This window comes from Bombyx mori, chromosome 7 (genome assembly GCF_030269925.1).
Source record: "Bombyx mori chromosome 7, ASM3026992v2".
Taxonomy (NCBI): domain Eukaryota; kingdom Metazoa; phylum Arthropoda; class Insecta; order Lepidoptera; family Bombycidae; genus Bombyx; species Bombyx mori.
In genome coordinates this window covers 5,459,762-5,481,904 of record NC_085113.1, presented here as the reverse complement: position 1 = coordinate 5,481,904, position 22,143 = coordinate 5,459,762, and the positions used below count along the sequence as shown (strand labels likewise).

At 34.7% G+C, this 22,143-nt stretch overlaps 1 protein-coding gene and 1 long non-coding RNA gene across 3 annotated transcripts; one reads left to right on the top strand and one right to left on the bottom strand.

The window, feature by feature from the left end:
* Nucleotides 1–516: 516 nt before the first annotated feature.
* On the top strand, nucleotides 517–2,304 carry LOC101737696 (uncharacterized). Its single transcript, XR_009973574.1, has 3 exons — nucleotides 517–622; nucleotides 1,386–1,520; nucleotides 1,761–2,304. It is a non-coding gene; the product is annotated as an uncharacterized LOC101737696 (long non-coding RNA).
* A 13,554-nt stretch (nucleotides 2,305–15,858) lies between these two features.
* On the bottom strand, nucleotides 15,859–21,607 carry LOC101737551 (uncharacterized). Of its 2 annotated transcripts, XM_062669365.1 has the most exons (3): nucleotides 21,419–21,607; nucleotides 19,287–19,422; nucleotides 15,859–17,422 (listed from the first exon to the last, which is right to left on the bottom strand). In XM_062669365.1, exon 3 carries the CDS (start codon nucleotides 17,413–17,415, stop codon nucleotides 17,068–17,070), a length of 348 nt encoding a protein of 115 aa, XP_062525349.1. In that variant the 5' UTR covers nucleotides 17,416–17,422; nucleotides 19,287–19,422; nucleotides 21,419–21,607; the 3' UTR covers nucleotides 15,859–17,067. The 2 variants fall into 2 exon arrangements, with proteins under 2 accessions (XP_062525349.1, XP_021207118.1); XM_021351443.3 differs by lacking the exon at nucleotides 19,287–19,422.
* Between the last annotated feature and the right edge of the window lie 536 nt (nucleotides 21,608–22,143).

Sequence of the window (22,143 nt, the reverse complement as noted above, 5' to 3'; positions counted from 1 at the left end):
TTCCTCTGAAGATCCAGAGGCTCCAACCAATTCGTGAGCAAAATGTGAAATGGAAGTAGCTAGCATTTGGGATCCTTGACCAAGAGATGGGAGCAGTAAGTACTCCACTCGTGACCGTACCTTTATTTTGTAAAGGGTAATTCTTTGTTAAGGCGTGAAGTAGCACTTCGCTTTATTGAGGACTTCCAACAGCTTAGAAGCTAACTTGACTTTAACTTTCGAATGAGTCCGATACTAAATACCGCTCCAAATATCGACCCCAAGAATCCCAATTATCCTTTAATGTTTCAGGGATACTCCTTGGAATCGCGGTGCCATGACAAAGGCCTCCTCTTTGAGTCACCCCAACCTTGAGTTAGTCTTATCGAGCTATGAACCAAGATTGTTATCAAATGTACGATATTGTTTACAATACATAAATATCTCCACAATGGACTAACATCCTGTGATTGTTTTCTCTTTTCGAAATCAATATTCATTATTATATGATTCTAGCCGAGCCTGTAGGTAGATACCGTTGTTCGCTTAAATTGGTCGTCAAATGTTGATACGCGAAAGACATTTTCTGTTTCTTTTACTCATATATGTCGATTGTCATATAGTTGGAGATAAAGCTCACTTGGTGAGTGTTGATATTTTATTTAAAAAAAAAAACAGTAAAAATTTGCAAAAAATAGTATATCCAAAAAGTTTATCAGTTATGTTGTATTTGAAGGAAACAAGGTTTCCTAAAATTTCCAGATGACAGCAACCCTTAACTAACTAATAAAATCCTCTCCCCATCACTCAAAAAGAAAATTATAAAATTGGCTGTTGAAGAAAATAAGGTTTTTATTTCAATAAAAGGTAACGAATAAAGGGCCAAAAGAAAAAGTTTTTTAATATTAATGTGATGGCTGTGCTTGTTTCTTGTCGTAAATTGTTAGGAGTAATTTTGGCCATTTTTAACCTTAATTTTGACTCGGTATGAAGTCGATTTCTATATTTCGTTTTATGATGACCAGGTATGATGTTGAAGCAAAGGTTAAAAGGAAATTCACCGCTTTGCGTGAAAATTTGGCATGCAAATTCTTAATCAAGCCACTATTACGTAAAATTTGGGGCGAGCCCGCTACAGTTAAATGGCGATCCCCTTGGGTTCGCGTACCCCACTTTGAAAAAACGAGGGTCTCGAACGTTAAAAAAAAATAAGGCACCAAAATATATATCCATCCCACTCTCTCAATATGTATTTAGTACGAGTATATCGCAATCCCTATTCAAGAACTTTTTTGTCCGATTAGGCTTTCAATGTTCTGCAGCCTATATATATATACTCTAACTCGCATTCAACAAAAAGCTTTGTACAAAAAAAAAAAAACCGTTTTTCGGTGTGTTTCAGACAGAACTTAAAAAAATATGCGAGCATGCGTACGGTTGTTTTCACGACACGATCATAGTCTGTGGTAAATCTGTTAACGAAGCCCGTACATTTTTGGACCTCTGCGATTTGTACGAATACTCCTGCGAATACAGCATGGGTAATATTGTTCTTTAAAACAACTGTATTAAGTATACTGATAGCTTCCATGGAGGTTTTTATGGGCCATGCGAATAGCCCTGTAGATTTTGTTAGAGTTGGCCAAAAAACTGATACAAATAATGTCAATCTTTATTTTTTCTGTTAAAGAACAACAACTTCGTTAACGTAATGATTTTTTTTGAATTTAATAAATAGTCTTTTTATATCCTTTTACTTATATTTTGCATTAACTTTACAGTTTTCAGGCACGTCAAAGAAGATGACGGAATTTGTCCAAACCCTAAGGAATTAGGACCGGGAGTGGGTTAAAAGTAACGAATATATGGATAAAGTATAACAATGTAATTTATATAAATAATAAAACATCAATCCTGATTTATGTGAATTCCTAATCCAGAATTAAGCATTGACTCATATGAAGATACTAAAGCGAAATCGAAAACAGGATGTAATAGTAGTGTTAACATCAAAACTGTCTTAGGAAATAGCAACTGCATGTCTTCATTATTTAAAAAAAAAACTGTTATTTTTAATGAGATCATATTATTATGTAAAAGATAAAATACATAGTGTAATTTGTACAATAATGCGATAAGTTGCATGTTACGCTTTTCATCGAACTTGGCGAAGCTGAAGTTCTCGTCAAATCCACAGATAATATTGGAATTGAGGGATCTTTATCAAAGTATTACGTTCCGACATCACGAGCTCGCTTCATTCGACATGTCTTCTCCATTTGAGCGACGAGACGATTTATAAAAATAAGTTTAGTAAATTTTTTTCTTTTGTGGTTTCATTTTCAATCCTTTCATTTTAGTTTGAAGAAAAGACTTTGCTTTCTATAATATCAAGTTTGTTTATTACTCAAAAAACACTTTAACTATTAACAGGACTGTAACTTATGCAGCTATTTTCCGACGAAAATTTTATTATCCTTTCTCGCAGTAGACTAAATGTGATAAGTTGTATATCAGATTTCATACTCCACTAACCTGTGTCAAAGGTAGGGGATCTGCTTCAACCAAAGTCTTTGGATCTGCCTTGTGATTAATATCATTAATGATTACATTCTTGAAAAGATTTCCGTATTTTGAATAGTTCTTTCCTATTCTCCAAAATATATTTTCATCATTATCTTGGACTACGAAGTTTCTGCGATTCTCATGTTGATACAGTTTTTCAGGAACTGTTGGCTTAGCGAGACTATAACTCAGTTTCTCTATTAATACTTCGATCAACTCTTGATTTGTGTGAACAATTTTCATTATTTGTTCCAAGGCCTGTGAATGGTGTAACAATTTTTCCTCTACAAAATCCATGAAATGTCTAATTGATGACTTGTCTCGGTTTCTGATGTTCTGGCAAAGAGCAAACGCTTAGTGAATATTAAACAGCGAATTCACATTTTAAAATAATATTAGCGTAAATCTAAATGGGGTGGAGACCGAAAACCAGTAAACGTGGTGCCCACAGCCGGGTAATACGATGACTTGCGAAGGGTGGCCGGTAAGAAATGGACGAGGAGAGCAAGACCGTGCTTAGTGCTGTAAATTTGGAGAGACTTATGTACAGTATAGGACTACTGTGAGCTGATGATGAAGATGATGATAATGATAAACTTAAATTAGTGTAGTTAATTGCTTACCGATATGGTCTCTGAGGGATTAAGTAATATTTCTTCAAAATTATGCACTGTTCGATGACTTGATTGTGCTGTCATGGCAAATAGGATAACTGAAAAGATAAATTACGTGTTTTATCTCGTTTCAATTTAATTTGTAGATGGTATTCAAGTTTTGCGGTAGGCAGCGGCTTGGCTCAGCCCCTGGCATTGCTGAAGTCCATGGGCGACGGTAACCACTCACCGTCAAGTGGGCCGTATGCTCGTCTGCCTACAAGGGCAATAAAAATAAAAAGTATTTTTGTAGCCGGATTTCAGTTGTGCTGCATTGCCAATATATTTTGGTGATGAGTACTTTGTAGCGGTAGCCAACATAGAATTCTTCTACTATAGTAGTTAGTATAAGACTTTTAATCAAGAATTTAATCGCACTAAGACATTTTCAAGAGAAGTTTGCAAATATACAAAATCACAAGGAACACGGTCCGGTGCCCGGGTGGGCTCAGCTCAAGCTCATTTTGAAAGTTATGAATAATATAATAGTCCGTAATAGTAATATCAGTAATAGTAATCATGTTTGGTTTTGTTTCTAATAAATCTCAAGATTTTCATGTAATAAATAGCACTGTGATTAAATTTACACATGTATGTACATATTTATAAAAATATTCATGTTCGTGAAACATAAACTCAATGACGAACTAAAAACGTTTTCATTCTGAATATATGTATATGTATCTTATCCATTCGGCCAGTGATCTTACCGAGAACAAGGGCTTCCATGACGTCTCAACTATATTAAGGGTAAATGGAAAGTAGGTCGGGACGTCGCACTTACGCCACTTATACTGGCTATAATTGTATACTTCAACTGCGCCATTTTGATCCATTAGTTTTTTGAAGTGAAACTTCCTTATCGGCGTTGGAAAAAAATTTACCGTCACATTTTTCGGTTACGCGTCACTTTTTTCCGTTACGCGCCATCTGTTTTGTATTCATGTCTATGATAATAAAATCCTTTTGTTTAAACTTTATCTAATTTAACTTTTTTGTATTCATGTCTATGATAATAAAATCCTTTTGTTTAAACTTTATCTAATTTAACTTTATTTAACCAATTTCTAGAAAGTTGCATGTAGATCATTTTTCGAAAAATAAGGCCATAAACAAGTTTCACTTCTTACGTGTGTACACTAGTACACGCACACATTTTTTTTTTCTATTAAAACGAAGTATAACGCACGCAGGAATCTAATAGCTACAAGTGAATCTATATATTAATACGTGAAGCAAAAACTTTGTATCCCTTTTTACGAAAATTGCGCGGACGGAGGAGTATGAAATTTTCCACACTTATAAAGAATATAGAGAAGAAGTGCACAATGCTAATATTTTATTTAAATAATGCGTAAAAGATACATTAAGTCAATAAAGAAAACGTTACACACACTACATACCGTGTATTTGACGCACACACGCATGCATACTAGGTATTTATTGTCAAACTTTGGTTCTTGACGTCTGTTGTCAAATTGAGATTAAATATTTTTTTTTTTATTGCTTAGATGGGTGGACGAGCTCACAGCCCACCTGGTGTTAAGTGGTTACTGGAGCCCATAGACATCTACGACGTAAATGCGCCACCCACCTTGAGATAAGCTCTAAGGTCTCAAGTATAGTTACAACGGCTGCCCCATCCTTCAAACCGAAACGCATTACTGCTTCACGGCAGAAATAGACAGGGCGGTGGTACCTATCCGCGCGGACTCACAAGTGGTCCTACCACCAGTCCTATTGTTTGTCTTTGTTAAAAAAAATTATAGTGTATTCTTGGCGAAATTTGTGATTATAGAAGTATAAAATACAATCATAATAGTGTACAAACTTACAATTCCAATTAATTATAGTCGAATTTCGACTACTGCGGGACCTCTAGTTTTCTTAAATATAACGATTTTAACGTTTAGTGAAAAAGTTGATTTTTACAATTTTATAATACCGCTAACAATCGTGACGCAAATAACTAAGGTTTGGGTTTTTTTTCGCTAACAGAAGCATTAAATATTCCCGTATTAATTTACGAAACACTATAAACATGAATAAATGGACAATGCGAAGTCTTAAAATAAGATTCCAACTAAAGGACGACCTCAATTTGATTGTTATATCAACCATACTGGCTAAATAATACGGAACACACTTTAAAATCTATTTATAGAATGCATGTTTAATAAATAAAAAATCGTTTTTTCCTTTCAAAACTCATTTCGGCAAGTTCATAAGCATCGCACTCTGTCGTATGAGGAGAAAAATAATAATAGTATCAAAATCATTCACAAAACGCTACTTTGTACATGATTTATAGATATTAACTACGTCGAAATCGAATTACTTGTTCTGCTACTCAATCAGAAAAATAAAAAGTAAACTTAATAGAATATCAAACTGTATATAATAAAATAAAATATAAATAAAATTTCTATGTATATAATAAAATATACATAGAAATGAATTTTATTCTACGAGTTTCTGATATCCCAGTCTACTTCACCATATCCCAACATATCTCAACACCAAATCTAGTTTGGCTACCAATATTAAAATTATCAACTTAATTAAATATTATACGATATGCCTTTTTTTTTATTGCTTAGATGTGTGGACGAGCTCACAGCACACCTGGTGTTAAGTGGTTACTGGAGCCCATAGACATCTACAACGTAAATGCGCCACACACCTTGAGATATAAGTTCTAAGGTCTCAGTATAGTTACAACGGCTGCCCCACCCTTCAAACCGAAACGCATTACTGCTTCACGGCAGAAATAGGCAGGGCGGTGGTACCTACCCGCGCGGACTCACAAGAGGTCCTACCACCAGTAAAAAAGCCTGTTAATACAATTTTAAAATGGTGTGCATCTAGTCCTAGAGATTCTCACATTAAGCCTTTCTTGGCTACGACTAACCTCAGTTACAAAGTAGACCGGGTAGTCTTACTATCTTTGTGATAATACTATCAAGATATTACTGATAAGTCAGAGCTTGTGACTAATGAAATAAAATTGTAATCGAACATGATTTCAGTGTTTGTTATTTTGGCTTTTTTACTGTTCACACAGCCATCCACAAAATCGACAAGAATTCCAAAATATTTTGATAGCAGTCCTATAATAGTACAATATGTTGTGAATACGGAACTCACACGGACTGTTGCACTTTGCAGTCTATATAGGAAAATAATCAGGCTATTAAAAGCGTGGCAATAGTTATCATAAAACAGAAGATATTTTATGAAGAAATGCACAAAATTGCGCTAACGACTTTATTAACATAGCTCTGCTATATCATAGAAGTTCCAAATAATATTTGGACCGTCGCCGCGTTGATTTGCGTAGCAATGTCATCCGCTCAGTGCAATATTTCCTCCTTGGTAATTGTAGTTCATAAAGAAAAGTAGGTGTAGTTGTTATTTCCACAATTATGCCGATTTATGAAGGCCGTATACCTTTTACAGTGTCTATAGACTCCACTGTTTCACAAATCAAGTAACACGTGAGCTCCGTATATACCAATCAACTTACATCATATTTGCTTAACTAACAACAATGCCACGTAACGCCTGAATTCCAAAACAAATGACAAAAACAAACTCATAGTTAATATACAGGCAATAAATAACAAATCTACCAAGATTTGAAAACCATTTTAACAATACAAAACAGTTGAATACGTGAGTGTAATCAATTCATAAGTAATAAAAGTCACTGCCAACTTTATTGCTAACTGTAATATATAGAGGAAAAACTATATACGTGTTTTTTTTAAATAAATGAATACACAAGGAATTTTACTTATGCTATGATGAAAAATTATGGTCTTTTTAATAGGTGAGAATTTTTTGTTACATAATCAAGTATAGTCATTAATTAATCGAACAAATAGTTTCATCTTGTTTTTTTTATATCGAGAGGTAATTGTCTCCGAGAAGACCCGGGTGGTTACTAGCTATCGATTCCTGACATTTGTTTATCAATTTACTAACGAATACAAATAAATTCAATAATTTAAATCAATTAAAAACTTTATTTCAGTAACTCTACTATGTACGATTGTATCTGTGAAAGGTCACAGTGAAACTATCAAAGTAAGTTTAAGTGAATATTATAATTAATATTTAATCGCTTTTGCAAACTCTCAAGGAAAACATTTTGTTTGAACATCTAAAGCTGAATCATTAATTATCTTAGAATATAAATGTAATAATTTTCAAAACCCTTATAACATGTATTCAATCTTTATGTAATACTAAATAATATAGCACAAAATAATATGCTTTGAAAATGTTATTTCGTATAACCATATTTAACAATCTCATACTTTGCTGTTTGTTTTCACAAAGGCGTTATTCTAAGTATGCTCAGGCACAAAGGAACTTCAGACTTCTAGGAAATTGCCTTTCCTTATAAATGTTGAAACACTTTGAAATAAATTCTAATAAAAATTTCAAGAGAAACAATATTCTGAAAAAGAATATATGAAAAGGTACTGAGGTTTTCATTCAAGATACTTAGAATTTACAATAAAGAACATTTGAATCGTATTTCAGCTCCAAATATTATTTAAAAGTACTATAAGCTTTCCTTATTATTTATTTGCTAGATTTACGTGCTACTTTCTAGTTATATTACATTACTGTTTCTAAGCCAGCGTATTTTGCATTATATGTATCTCGTGGACATGTCATTAAGCTATTGTTCAATATTAAATTACAAAGATGTATCGTACGTATATTATATGATGAACGACTTTTACACAAAAATAACAAAAAATACAACATCATCCCAATCAATTGCATCATATAATACAAGTTTTTAGAAAACATCAACGCCTATGGGCGCTAAGAGTGATGATCCCGTCCATTCAATCGTAACCTAATAAAAGATATTAAATGCAATGTACTTACTTATTGTCGTGGACTAAGCAATACATACATACATACATATGAAGCATATACGGCCGTCTGGTGTAGTGGTAAGTGACATGGTCACTACACAAGGGGGTCGCGGGTTCGAATCCCGCCAAGGGAAGATATTTGAATGATAAATATAAATGTCTTTTCCAGGGTTATGGATGTCTATTAAATATATGTATGTGTATAATAAAAAATCTTACATTTATATCCGTTATCTGATACCTGTAACACAAGTTCTTTACGAACTTATCACGGGACCAGTTAACGTGGCATGATTGTTAGTAAATATTTATTTATTTATTTATTTTATTATTTATTTATTTATTTAAATAAATCAACTAATATAAATATAAACATAGCATTTTGACACTTAATAACATAAAACAGGCGCACAGTATTTGTAAAACTGGCAGGAAGAATTGTGAGACTGTACTGAATATAATTATCGCTTCTATTGCCGTATATAAGTGTTAAGTCAAAGAAAGTGATATTCGCGATACTAAGCAAATGTAACTTTGACATTACATTTCAATATATATGTAAGCATTTATATTTCATGATGCTTTGGAACATCTTATTTACACGATATTCGAAATTCTTGTGAGACAAATATATTTACATAACACTTATTTAATGTTCTAGAGTGAATAAGTCATGCATTGTAGTTTGTAGGTATAGTGAGACAGTCGTTGCAAAAATTTCAACTTAGGCAATAAGGTGGCATTCATGTTCTGATGCCTAAAACTCTGGTGGTCTTCTAACATCGTGAGCTCGTTTTAGCAATCTAGTCGAAAAATATACCATTAAATCATTTTAAAAAAAACCTTCGTTTTCCTATTATCCGCAATTTAACCACAATAAAAATAGATCTAGAGTTATTTGCTTTTAATCGAGGTCCAACCAGCCGAAGCTCAATCGTCGTTTTGTTGTTTTAACTTTACAGAACGAAGAGGAATGCAAAATAGCTGATCTGTGCGTTCACGATAAAGTTCCGATGTGCGGGATCGACTCGTGTGGCGAAATGAGAACATTTATCGACACTTGTGACATGCACGAGTTTAATTGCGACAGTAAAAAAGGTGCTTTTATCAACAACAAAAAAAATCCATTAAAACAAAAAACAAAAGATGGCTGGATATACTGGTGGTAGGACCTCTCGTGAGACCGCGCGGGTAGGTACCACCACCCTGCCTATTTCGGCCGTGAAGCAGTAATGCGTTTCGGTTTGAAGGGTGGGGCAGCTATTGTAACTATACTTGAGACCTTAGAACTTATATCTCAAGGTGGATGGTGCATTTACGTCGTAGACGTCTATGGGCTCCAGTAACTACTTAACACCAGGTGGGCTGTGAGCTCGTCCACGCCTCTAAGCAATAAAAAAAATGGCAAGAAACGGATGAGGAAAACTGAAGACCGGCCTCAATTCAGAGCAACCTATGTACATACAGCAGTTGTCGACTGTGGGCTGATAGTGATAATGATGCAACAAACCTGAAAAAATATATAAAAAAAACATCAATTCTCCATGCGATACTGAACTGTATCTACATTGAGTTTCTCGCCGGATCTTCTCATTGGGTCACGTTTCCGATCCGGTGGTAGAATCTGCAGAGCACTGCTCTTGCTAGGGCCAGTGTTAGCAACACCTCCAGTATGATCCCCGAGGGCCGCTAGAGTAAAGCTGAAATAGCCTCTCAAGACTATCAGCATAGGTAGAAAAAAAAAGTTTAACTTTCCTCCACTTAAAGACTTGCATTGAAATCATCCAAAACGTTAACAATTTGTATAAATAATATAAATATAATCCGATTTCAGACTTCAAACAACGTCCGATACATGAATGTTGGGTGACCTGCAAAAGAGGAAGATCGTTCAAGAAACCAGAATACAGGACCGACTGTAACATTAATTTAAAAAATGGCTAACATAACAATTTGTATTTCATTTCTGTATTGACTAGTCGTGTAATTAAGAATATCTGAACCTGAGTGAAGGAGCAGAGTATCCCAAAGCTCACCAGGCGCTAAGAATTTTACGAACCTCATTAACGTGACGCGGTTACCGCCTCTTGAGACGTGAACACGAAAGTTAGTGGTGATATAATATATTTTTTATTGCTTAGATGGATGGATGAGCTCATAGCCCACCTGGTGTTAAGTGGTTACTGGAGCCTATGTACATCCACAACGTAAATGCGCCACCCACCTTGAGATATAAGTTCTAAGGTGTCAAGTATAGTTACAACGGCTGCCCCACTCTTCAAACCGAAACGCATTACTGCTTCACGGCAATAATAGGCAGGGCGGTAGTACCCACCCGCGCGAACTCACAAGAGGTCCTACCACCAGTAACTACGCAAATTATAATTTTGCAGGTTTAATTTTTATTACACGATGTTATTCTTTCACCGTGGAAGTCAATCGTGAACATTTGTTGAGTACGTATTTCCTTAAAAAAATTGGTATCTGCCTGAGATTCGAACACCGGTCATCACGCATCGAGCATCGCTCAACACGAATGCACTGGACGTCTTATCCGTTAGGCCACGACGACTACACATAAAAGCAGTCTTATCCTTCAAACCGTTACACAGGACTGCTTCTGGTGGATATATCACGATCAATAGTACCTACCCATGTACTAATATTGTAATTACACAAATTTCGTTAATTCTGCAGATCTATTTTTCAATACAGAATCATTTATTTATGCCTCGTGGCATTCATTTCTGAGCATGTGTTAAATTCATATAAAGTACACCGGAGACCCTATGAATCACTAACAGACACTTTATGAGAGTGAAGTGTATCTTCTGCGTATTCACCTACGCTTTCACCAATATTCTCAACTAAACTAATCGCGTGCGTATTCATCGTTAGTAGCAAAACTTCACAAGGATGTGAACATATCAAATTTAACACCCGACGTATCAACTAACAATTTTTTTTTGATATTCTCACTCTCTGAACGCTTTATTGAATACCGTATCGAAACGATAAACAACTTAACCAATAATGCAGTTAAAGGTAGGACCTTATATTTTTCGCTAAATGTGTAGCTCAAGGCTCATCTAGCATTAAGTACCTACTTAACAGACTATAAGCAACGTAAACTCAGCTACCCACGCTGAGATATGAAAACCGCACTTGAACCAGTATTTATTAAAAAAAAACCCAGCGGGATTCAAGTTCCCGATGTGCGCGAACCACATGATACTAGATAGACCGTGTACTCGGCTGCTGATATATGGAGCAATAAAAAAATGTATTAAGAAACATTTTTGTCATTAAAATTGTGATTAGCATATATTACTATTGTTACGCCGGTAAGAGTAACGCCATTTATCGCCGAATAGCCGAACGAATATCGAAGGATCTAGAAACATCTAGAACGCTCGAGAAGTACAACGCCATCTATTGTCAGATAGCGGAAACTCATTGAAGGTACTCGATTTGTGAGGAATGTTGCCCACGATTCTAGGGATATCGTATCGGCTATAGAAGCGTTGCAGACTTGCAGAAATGGCACACAGTTAATAATCGGAACTGCTCGAAGCGAAACAGCGAACGGATCACCTGAAGCGAAGCGGAAGAAGCGAATTGAGGATTATAAAGTTCTGTGTGTGTTCTAAGTGATAAACACAGTTTTAAGTTGTATTTGGGTAGAACATTTATTTATCCCGAACCCCAGCGCGTAACAATATTTATGGGCACTTTTAAAATGTAAACAAAGATCGAGAATATTTACTTTCGTCCTAACTAATTATTCATATTTCAACTCTCTGATTCAAAGTATGTATTATATTAACGGAATACAATAGAAAACGTTAAAACGAACCGCACGCAGTAATGAAATGTTTTAAGTGAAATTGTAACAGAAATTGTGTAACTATAAATTTCTCTCAATAAAAACAAAATTTTAGTGCGTGCTCAGTTTATAGATTTCAGAAACCGAAGTAATATAGCTTAGAGCAATCATTTATTTGCGCAAATAATTACTTCGCCTAGGAAACAAAATATTACACCAATAAAATCTACAATTCACCACTTTACATTATCGAATAAAACGTTGCTACGTAATTTAAAATGTAAACTGGCACGCAAATAATGTCCACATGTAAAAATACGAATACAAGAAACATTGTTCGTGCCTTTATCGTTTTACTGGCTATTCAGGATTCCCGTGCTCATGTAGATAGAGCAAAGGTAAATCTCATTTGAATTTTATAACATACTAGCGGGCCCGCTCCGGCTCCGCTCGGGTCTTTAACAAAAATTTCAACGACATTGTTTTATTTTTTTAAATTAAAGAACTCTTATTGAGGCATAACTATAATAGTTAGACATATGCTGTCGCGACACTTTTTGTAAATAATAATGTGTTCTACAAAGTCATAGTACATTATTTTATTATATCACCAATAGTTTTCACAGGGCACGCGATGTAAAGAATTTTTAAGTATTTTTTTACACTTTGGGTTACATTATTGGAGTTTTAATAAGGATCCCTAATTTTTTTCAAAAAAGATTATATATAGCATATGTCACTCGGTAATAGTTTAGCTTCCAAACAGTGAAAGAAATTTTCAAATCGGTTCAGTAGTTTCGGAGCCTATTGAATACAAACAAACAAAAAATATTTCCTCTTTATAATATTAGTATAGAAGGCACCTGTTTTGACAAAGGGATAGTAACATATTCAAACATGTAGTATATCAAATGTGTTTGAAGACCCAAAATGTATAAATGTTTAAAATCCCGAAATTTATAAACATTATAGTTTTTTACTCGTATTAATGAGCTCGCGTGTTTTAAACCTACTTAATAAAATTCAGAGTTTGCTTGTTTAATTCGAAATGAACTTAACCTTAATAAATAAAGATTACAAACTGACCTAAACTTCCTGTAATATAATTAAAATTGTTGGATTAGCTATAACACCATCTCTTGTTCTATTTTTCCTTGAACGCGGAAAAGGTAGCGAAACGTAAAGGAAAGGATCCCCGGTCTCGTGCTAACCAATGAAAAAAAAATAAACATAAATATTTGCTATTATTACGTTTTAAAAAAGTGAAAAACGATTTTTATGAGAATATCATGAGTATCAGATTATTATTTTCAGCATAAATACATATGTATGAATTGTTTGTTATCAACATGAATTGACCTCTTGAGGAAAAAGCTGTACTTTTTCCTCTTAGTAGACTTGAACTGCGCTCACTATAGCTCTGTTAAATGAATATACCACAGATCGCCCTCTTGACCTAAATCTAAAAAAACGATTAAATGTGAAGTGTTTAATGAATTGTTTTTTTCGTACTAACAATGCTTAAAAAGTTTTAACAAGCAGTCCACGTAATCTTGTACACAATCTTCGCTAACATAAGTAATACTACACTCCAAAACGTTTTAACATAAATAATTCACAGTGTTTTTAACGTAAATAATTCCCAATCCATTAACGAGCACACGTAGGTACATTACAATTTCAGTACTCTAAGCCCAAGAGGGAACCTGAAATAAGTGATACCACGAAATCTCAATTAGAATACCAAATCCGAAATGTCCTTGGATTTGTTTGTGTCTCTGTGAAGAGAGGTATCTATTTCATGATTCCCAATTTAAAAGGACTTATTCACGCAAAAAAAAACTACAACACTGCGGGCAACATTGTCATGAAAATTTAAATAAAAAGAAAAAAAAAATTTTCTCAATTTGTGTTTTTCACATTTCGCATGTTTTCAATTGTATCGGCAATAGTTACGCCCACGTAAGCTCCAAAAAATGAATTAAATTTCGCCTATCCAACCCACTCCGCACACGGCCTATCAAAGGGCATCCCTGATAGAAGTCTGAGAATAAAATAATAAAATAATGACACACATTCATTTCTCTAGTTAGACGAGGAATGCAAAATAGCCGATATCTGTCGACACGACCAAGTCCCGATATGCGGGATCGACTCCTGTGGGGAAATGAGGACTTTTATAGATACGTGCGACATGCACGAATATAATTGTGACAGTAAAAAGGGTTTGTAATTTTTTTTTTATCTTGGACAGTATATTATTGTACAGATAGGTGAAGGGTGACCTTGGTATTGAGTGGTTACCAGAACTTACACAGAACATTATATAAATGCCCACCGCCCATCTTGAGATATAAAGTCTCAACCAACCCGGAACACGTGACAGCATAATGGCATATGCAGATATACCAACCCGCACAGGCTTATATCCACTGATTAAAATATATTTGCTATAGTAGTCTGCAATAGGAAATAATGCCATAGGTTAGAGGAATATGTCTCATCCATTTTTATTACATTTTTGGCTTAGCGTAGGTTTCGCATTGTGATCAAAGCTAGCGTTGGCACGTATGATTCAGTCTGTACGTTTTATATAAGTTTAGCGACAACTATTTGAAGAGGAGCTCTGAGAATACAGTGACCATGTTTATAGATTTAGCGATTCATCTTTGCATTACGATTAACTATTACCGATCTAGATCAAAGTTTTGATATTGATTATCACAGAATGTTTCTCGACATATTATTATCAATTTACTTTATACATTTATTATTTGTTTTACTGTTGTTTACCAAATACGTGTATCTCTGTGTTTCAGTTTTATTTTTGTTTTGTTATACACTTTTCCACCTTCTACAATTTATGTCTGTTCCTCTAATTTTGATTTGCTGGAGGAAAACTCATGTTTGAGTTAAACTCACGATTGTGCATACCAATGTAGTTGGTGCTCTTTGTAATAAATAAATTGTGCCAATTTCTGAGTACATTAAACAATACACTCTAATAATAATAATCTTTAGGAAAATCACACAAAATTCAAGCCTTATGTCAGAGCCTGTAAACATATTTTTGCAGACTTCAAATATCTACCAAACGACCTAAAAACTATGTACCAAAACAAATATTTCAACTGGACCCCACACTTGGTGTCACCTTATCTCAAACGCCCACACTGGCGCCATTGAAGACTCTCGAAGAACCTTTGACCTCTACACGAAGGATATAAGATTCAAAATCCTAAATCTATCTTTGTAGTCATTGTAGAAATTTGTTTGTGAATCTCGTTCGATGCTGAATATTGAAAATTGTTGGATGGAATACCACAATATATTTTACGCACCGTATGATTTCTGAAATCTCTAATATAACAATACATTACATTTCACTTATATCCGCACTGGTAGGTTTGTTAATCAAGTAAAAATAAACTCACCCATTTACAATGCTTAAATTCGAGACCAATAAATATCGTCTGGTATGATTTCATGTTCAAACTGTACCTAATAGAATAGCGCATGTAGTTGTCTGTTCTGTGAAATTTCTTGCTTCCAATAAAGTTTGAAAGGAGCCTTAACGTTAAGATGCAGTTTAACTGTACCGTTGTTGGTGTCATTGTTGTTTATATCATTAGCTTGATGTAATATAGGTTGATTTGTCTTTTATATCATTAAAAGAGGCCTTACATAATTTTTTAACAAAATTCACAATATATGACAAAGGAAGGGCGGATATCACCTACTTCGTTACGATTTTTTTAAATTAAAGTTATGTATTATCAATTCAACAAACAGATAATTAGTTAGTTTTCGTTGCTTTTTTACAGATTTCATTCAAAAACCAGTACACGAATGCTGGGTCACTTGTAAAAGAGGGAGAAGTTTTAAGAAACCAGAATACGGTGCAAACTGCGACATAGAAAATATGATAACACCTTAATATTAACAACTCAGGGTCTTTATTAACAAAACATATGAAACAATAACTTACAATATTGCACTTATTGTTTCGAGATCACAGTATTTAAATACTTAAATTCTAAAATATTTTTAATAAAAAAAAATATAAAATTAAAGTTTACGATATACGACCTCTAAAGTCTAAAGATTTTACTATCGTCAGTAAACTAACTTAAACCTAACCTGTTTACCCAAATTTTTCTAAAGAACACACATTCATAGTTATTGTTCTTGATAACCTAGTTAGTAACTTAATTAATTACATACGACACTTAAACTACTTAATTACTATATTAATAAAACAAGTCTATCCTACAAAATAATAATAATAATATAATAATAAATGGGAACAAATCACGCACAGTCATCCGAACTCAAATTAGGATTCCCTGTTTTATAGGTACCAGAGATTGACATACATACTTATATAGGTTTAAATATATACATATAAAAAAAAGCACCCAGACAAAGAGCAAAAAAACTTATTCGTCACACGAATGTTTGTCCGATGTGGGAATCGAACCCACGACCTTCGACGCAACAGCCAGGAGCGCTAACGACTGCACCACCAAATCAAAGAAGGTAACAATTAACTAAAACCACCATGATTATCATGGCTACTTGGGCCGCGAAGCAATCTTGCGTTCCGGTTTGGACGGAAAGACAAATATTGTGACAATGCAGTTGGAACTTCACCTTAAGTCACCCAAACTGGCGACATTTACATTGCGGTGACTATAGTCTTCGATACCAACTTAGCATTAGATGAGACGTGAGCTCGTCTGCCTCTCTGGGCATATAAACTAACAATTACATAGACTGAGGTAATCTAAGAACATAGTTAAAATGTTTCGACATGTATTTAGAAACGAAGCGATGGTGTTATTTCCAAAGAGCCGCTAGCATCTTACAACAGTTAAATGGTAATATACAAGATTAAAACTACGTTAATAATCAACATTCATTCCGTATAACATCAAAGTTGACCCACACGTCAAGGGCTACTTCATAAGATAACGAATGACTTAACAGAATTAGCTTGCGGAAGGCATATTTTTTACAAAACCATGAGAATTTTCTTTCGAGTACAGATTCACTAGGTCCACTACAGATTATCTAACCTAGTTAATATCACACATACCATGAATCATAAGTTAATATTTCTATTAATCTATACTGATGTAAATATCTAATGTCTATCTAAAAATCCTGCGTTTTTGACGATATGATAAATACTCTCCCTCGGTATCTTTTCTGCTTCTCTCTCGATAACTTGCATCTCTTTGTTTGTGAACCAGGACTCTTTGGCCAGTCCGGCGGCAATGTTAGGGTTGTCGTAAAAATCTCTCGATTTAAGAAGCTCCCTTGGTAACAAGGCTTCGCTGGCTGCGGTTTGTTCGACTGCTGGGTGAGGGCGGACAGCCGGACCGGACGTCTGGGCGTATTGTATGCCCAGAGGTTGTAATGGAGGGATGAATAGCAGGCCAGGGTAAGCTTGGGCCACGGCCAATGTTACGGCAACGATAAGAAGACGCATTTTATATCTGAAACAGGGTTTAATAATTTTCAGGTTTCATTGGAAATAACTTCCGAATATAATTAAATATAAAAATAGAAAGATAAAATAATATAGACTAGAGGTCCCACAGCAGTCGAAATTCGACTATAATTAATTGGAATTGTAAGTTTGTACCCTATTATTGATTGTATTTTATACTTCTATAATCACAAATTTCGCCAAGACTACACTAGAAAAAAATTAACAAAGACAAACAATATTTAATCTATTCTCAATTTGACAACAGACGTCAAGAACAAAAGTTTGACAATAAATAGTATGCATGCGTGTGTGCGTCAAATACATGGTATGTAATGTGTGTAATGTTTTCTTTATTGATTTAATGTATCTTTTATGCATTATTTAAAAAAAATATTAGCATTGTGCACTTCTTCTCTATATTCTCTATAAGTGTGGAAAATTTCATACTCCTCCGTCCGCGCAATTTTCGTAAAATGGGATACAAAGTTTTTGCTTCACGTATTAATATATAGATTAAGATTCTTGACTACAAAAACCGTAAAGTATCCAAAACGTCGTAACTTGTTTTTTTTAAATCGTATGTGTATAACTAAAGATTAATTCGTTAATAGCCCGCTCTTTCGTTTTCTTCGTCAAACAAAAATAATACAAATCGCTTTAATTTCAATTTCATTGTTTCTATTTTCTTTTATTTATTTATAAAAAATTAAATAATATTATACCCAAAAAATAATACTGCTGCGACTCAATAGTTACAGTTGTGGACTCGTTCGCGCATCAATGCAATAAATAAAAACACATCAAAACGCATCTGATTCAAACTTCCTTTACATCAACCATTTGACCAAATAATAACCCGAATTCCCAAAAACTCAAAACTCCAACAAACCAGACCCGCTCAGTCTGACGTATTTCATCAAACTCAACCGAACCTCGTAAACATTACACAAACTTAACTGACGACAATAATGCAATACGGATTGTACTATAATATCCGGAGAGAATACACAAAAGGCTTGTCTCATAGATTGCAAAGTAAATGATTGGATTCGTCACGTAGTCATGTTGAAACCGAACTTTTAAGGCCAAGAGAAACAACAAAGCAATCATTATTTTTAACTGAATTAATAAATCAAACCAGTACCTAATATTTGACACCAGTTAGTAGAATTAGGAAATGCTGAGACGCGCTGTATTAACGAAATCATAGAATGGAAATCAAACTTCATTATTTGACTTAATCATGAATATTTATTTCCATGTACTTTTCTTATTTATATAATTATATTTTCCAAAACATTCATTGGTAATTAGTAAGTAGTCTATTAATTCTAGCGGGGACAAAATCTTAAGAAAAGTACATGGAAATAAATATTCATGATTAAGTCAAATAATGAAGTTTGATTTCCATTCTATGATTTCGTTATAACACGACAACCGTCTTGTTTGCGAATTGCGAATATTCTCTTCAATTATTACTTTCGAAGTTATTGGACAACTTAATTATATTTGAGAATTTTATTCTGATGTCACAATACTAAAACGGATTCAACTTAAAATAAAACTTATTACATAACGCATTATTATATAAGACTACACATTGCCTGTAACGATAACATTGCAATAAATTTGCATCTACTTATTCGAAAAAAGAATCAAGTTCAATCACGATTTCGTAATACTCTTAGATTCACTTAGAATTTCTACGAAGATCAAATGAACATCTCGAAAACCGTTCTCACTGCAATTATTCATTGATGCGACCACACGAGCCTACTCTTTGAGACTGTATGAATTACGAAAACAAAAACAAACTTCACGCAACGATTACGTACTAACACTTGATCGTAACGCGTTATTACACTTACATTAGTAAAGTCACGGTCAATACAGCGCACTGGCGATCACTGCGCGGCCGCAAATGAACAGCGCAATATATAGCCTCTCAGCATCGGCCTTCGGAGACGTTTCCGGGATTGCGATCTTATTTTGATGGGAACGCAGCTGTTCATATCAATGAAAACGGATTTTAGCTTATGGTCGCCAAAAAGGACATGCTTCGTCAGCAACTGGCAAATAGGTCATATTAACTCAGACCTGCTTACATTATCTCCGGATAATAAAGAAAGAGCACAGTTGGTACTCTCAATTCAAATACTAATTAATTTTACTTTAACTTTTTTTTTGCGTTGGGGCAAACAAATAGGTTTAGAACAATAACTTTCTATATAATAATTTTAAATTTACGTGGCAATTACAAACTGGTTGTTGGCAACTCGCAGACTGTAGGCGACTCGTTGTGCTGTGCAGCCTAACTAGTATTTATATTAACGATTATGTTTAAATCAGGATAGCGCCAAGCACGTAGGGATGTAACAATGCGGTATCAACTCAGACTCGTGAAGAAAATCGATTAGATTTTAAATAATTTCGCTTTACTCTTACAATCATATTCATAATTATACTATTTATAGAAGCTTCTTGCCTTTTATGGGTGTATACATATTCGTTAAGGATAACCGACCATGAAACTTTAGGCCAAATCAATCTATAACATGGATGCATTGAGTCGAATTCATTTAATAGGATGAAGTAAAAAAAACAAGATCACATTCGAAAACCTTCGATGTTAATGAAAAAAAAATACTTGACAGCTACAAATTTGTTAAAGGTCAAAGTTCCATTCTGATAATAGTCTGTCCCGATATTTAGAGAATATGGGTATACGATCCTAGCCAACCCTTTAATTGCTTTAAATGGGCAATCAACTTTCAGCCACTTTTAATTAAAAGGTAACTGAAGCATGGAGACATAATGTTAGTGCTAATACCATAAATTGCGTTCCACCACAGCTGGTCCATCATTCTTCAAACTATAACGCATAGTTGTTTCGTAGCGGAACTAGGCAAGATGCCAGTACCAATTCGTACCATTTAAGCCTCCAGCCGATGCTGTTATATTCACCTGACTCATCAATTGTAGTATTGCATTGACATTGTTAATCTATTTTTTTTTCCTACCTAAGCTGATAGCCTTAGGGGCTATTTCAGCGTAACCGTGGCTAGTAGGTGAGCTCACGGGGCTCAAACCTGATGACGATGCTAACACGAACCCTAGCAAGAGCCGTGCTTCGCAGAATCTACCGGACCGGAAACGCGCCCCACTGAGAAGATCCGGCGAGAAACTCAGTGGGCTGTGTCTGAGAGTTAATTTACTCGTCGAGCCCTTCGTCGCAAGCGACGGGTTCGACGAGAACGGTGACCGGTGCTTGAAGTACCTAAAAACACCGTTAGTGGATCGGGAGGATCCGAGATGACGTGTTTGGGCGACGTCGACTGCTTTCCATACTGTCCGCAGGATCGGGAATGTGTTAATCTAAATGAGCGATGGCGACCACTCAGTAGCGGCTGTAACTTCGTGCGCCTACGAATGAATTTCTTCGATACCTTTATCCTTTTCTAACTCCTCTTTTCTGGGGCATCCATCAAAGGAATCATGAGCTATCGCATGCAATACAAGTGCAAAAAATTCTATGTATTACTACTGTATCGAGACAGCCCTATTTGCCACTAGAATGCATTAGTCTCTGCAGTCTTTTGCAAATAACGTTGACGGGTTACACGTTGAAAAAATGTGTCGATAATATTTTATATCATACCGGTAATCCTCTGCGATTCACATTTATTAAATTTGTCAGCATGTAACAATAATTTAAGATTTCACTTTTCATTTCAATATAAGCTGGGTTCATTAGCTTGCCGAGAGATACTCGGAGCATTTTAGCTGATTAACCTCAAACAAATTTTGTACCAAAACTTAATGAGTACATGCTCCAACATTCTCTCGCCTACAAGTCTTTGCACAAATTACAACTAAGCCCTTGAGAATTTTCCAGACAACCACACGCCCACTACATAATTCAAAACACGAAGCAAATTAATTTGTGTCCTGAGAGAATCGTAAGACTTGATATTTAATACTGAATTAGATCGTGACTTACCCCAAAATATTCCTGCGTCAAAGAAAATCCAAAAAAAGAAATACCATTCGATTGTTAACCAAAAATGTAGAATCAAAATCTTATTCTCTCCGCTTCTCGTGAAGATACCAAATGTCAAGATAGATTAGGCATGGTTTACGTGTACTGTATAATAAGAATAATTATCATATAAAAAAAAAAGGCAGGGACTGGCACGAGTTCGAGTCGAGACTGAAGGCTGTTTGTTATCTGAAAGAAACGCGGGTAGGTTATTAAAAAAAAATTACAGTGAAATTTTAGCCTAATTTAATTTTTATTTGAGTAACGATAATGAAACAAACTAATCTACAATATTACTAAACAAATGTTCTAGGCTCAATGACCGCAAGCAAGAATTTTCTCTTGACTTATTTGTCCTAGAAATATTTTCCATAATGATGATTTCGGAGTGAACCACACCCCGTAGACCCCTAGGTAAAGAAGACAATACACGAACCACTGGACCAACGAAGCCATTTAAATATATACAGCGTATTTGTTTCTAACCATCGGCATCAGAGTTACGTGAGTAGACAGATAGAAAGATAAATTAGTACTTTAGTTGGACAAATAAAAGTTTACGCACAGAACAAAGAGAGGTAGAGAGACCCTCTCACACTTCAATGACGGCCACTTCACACAGAGCCAAGCGGTGACGCGGCATTGGAGAGATCACGGCCACTGTATTTTTACGGTGTATTAAAACT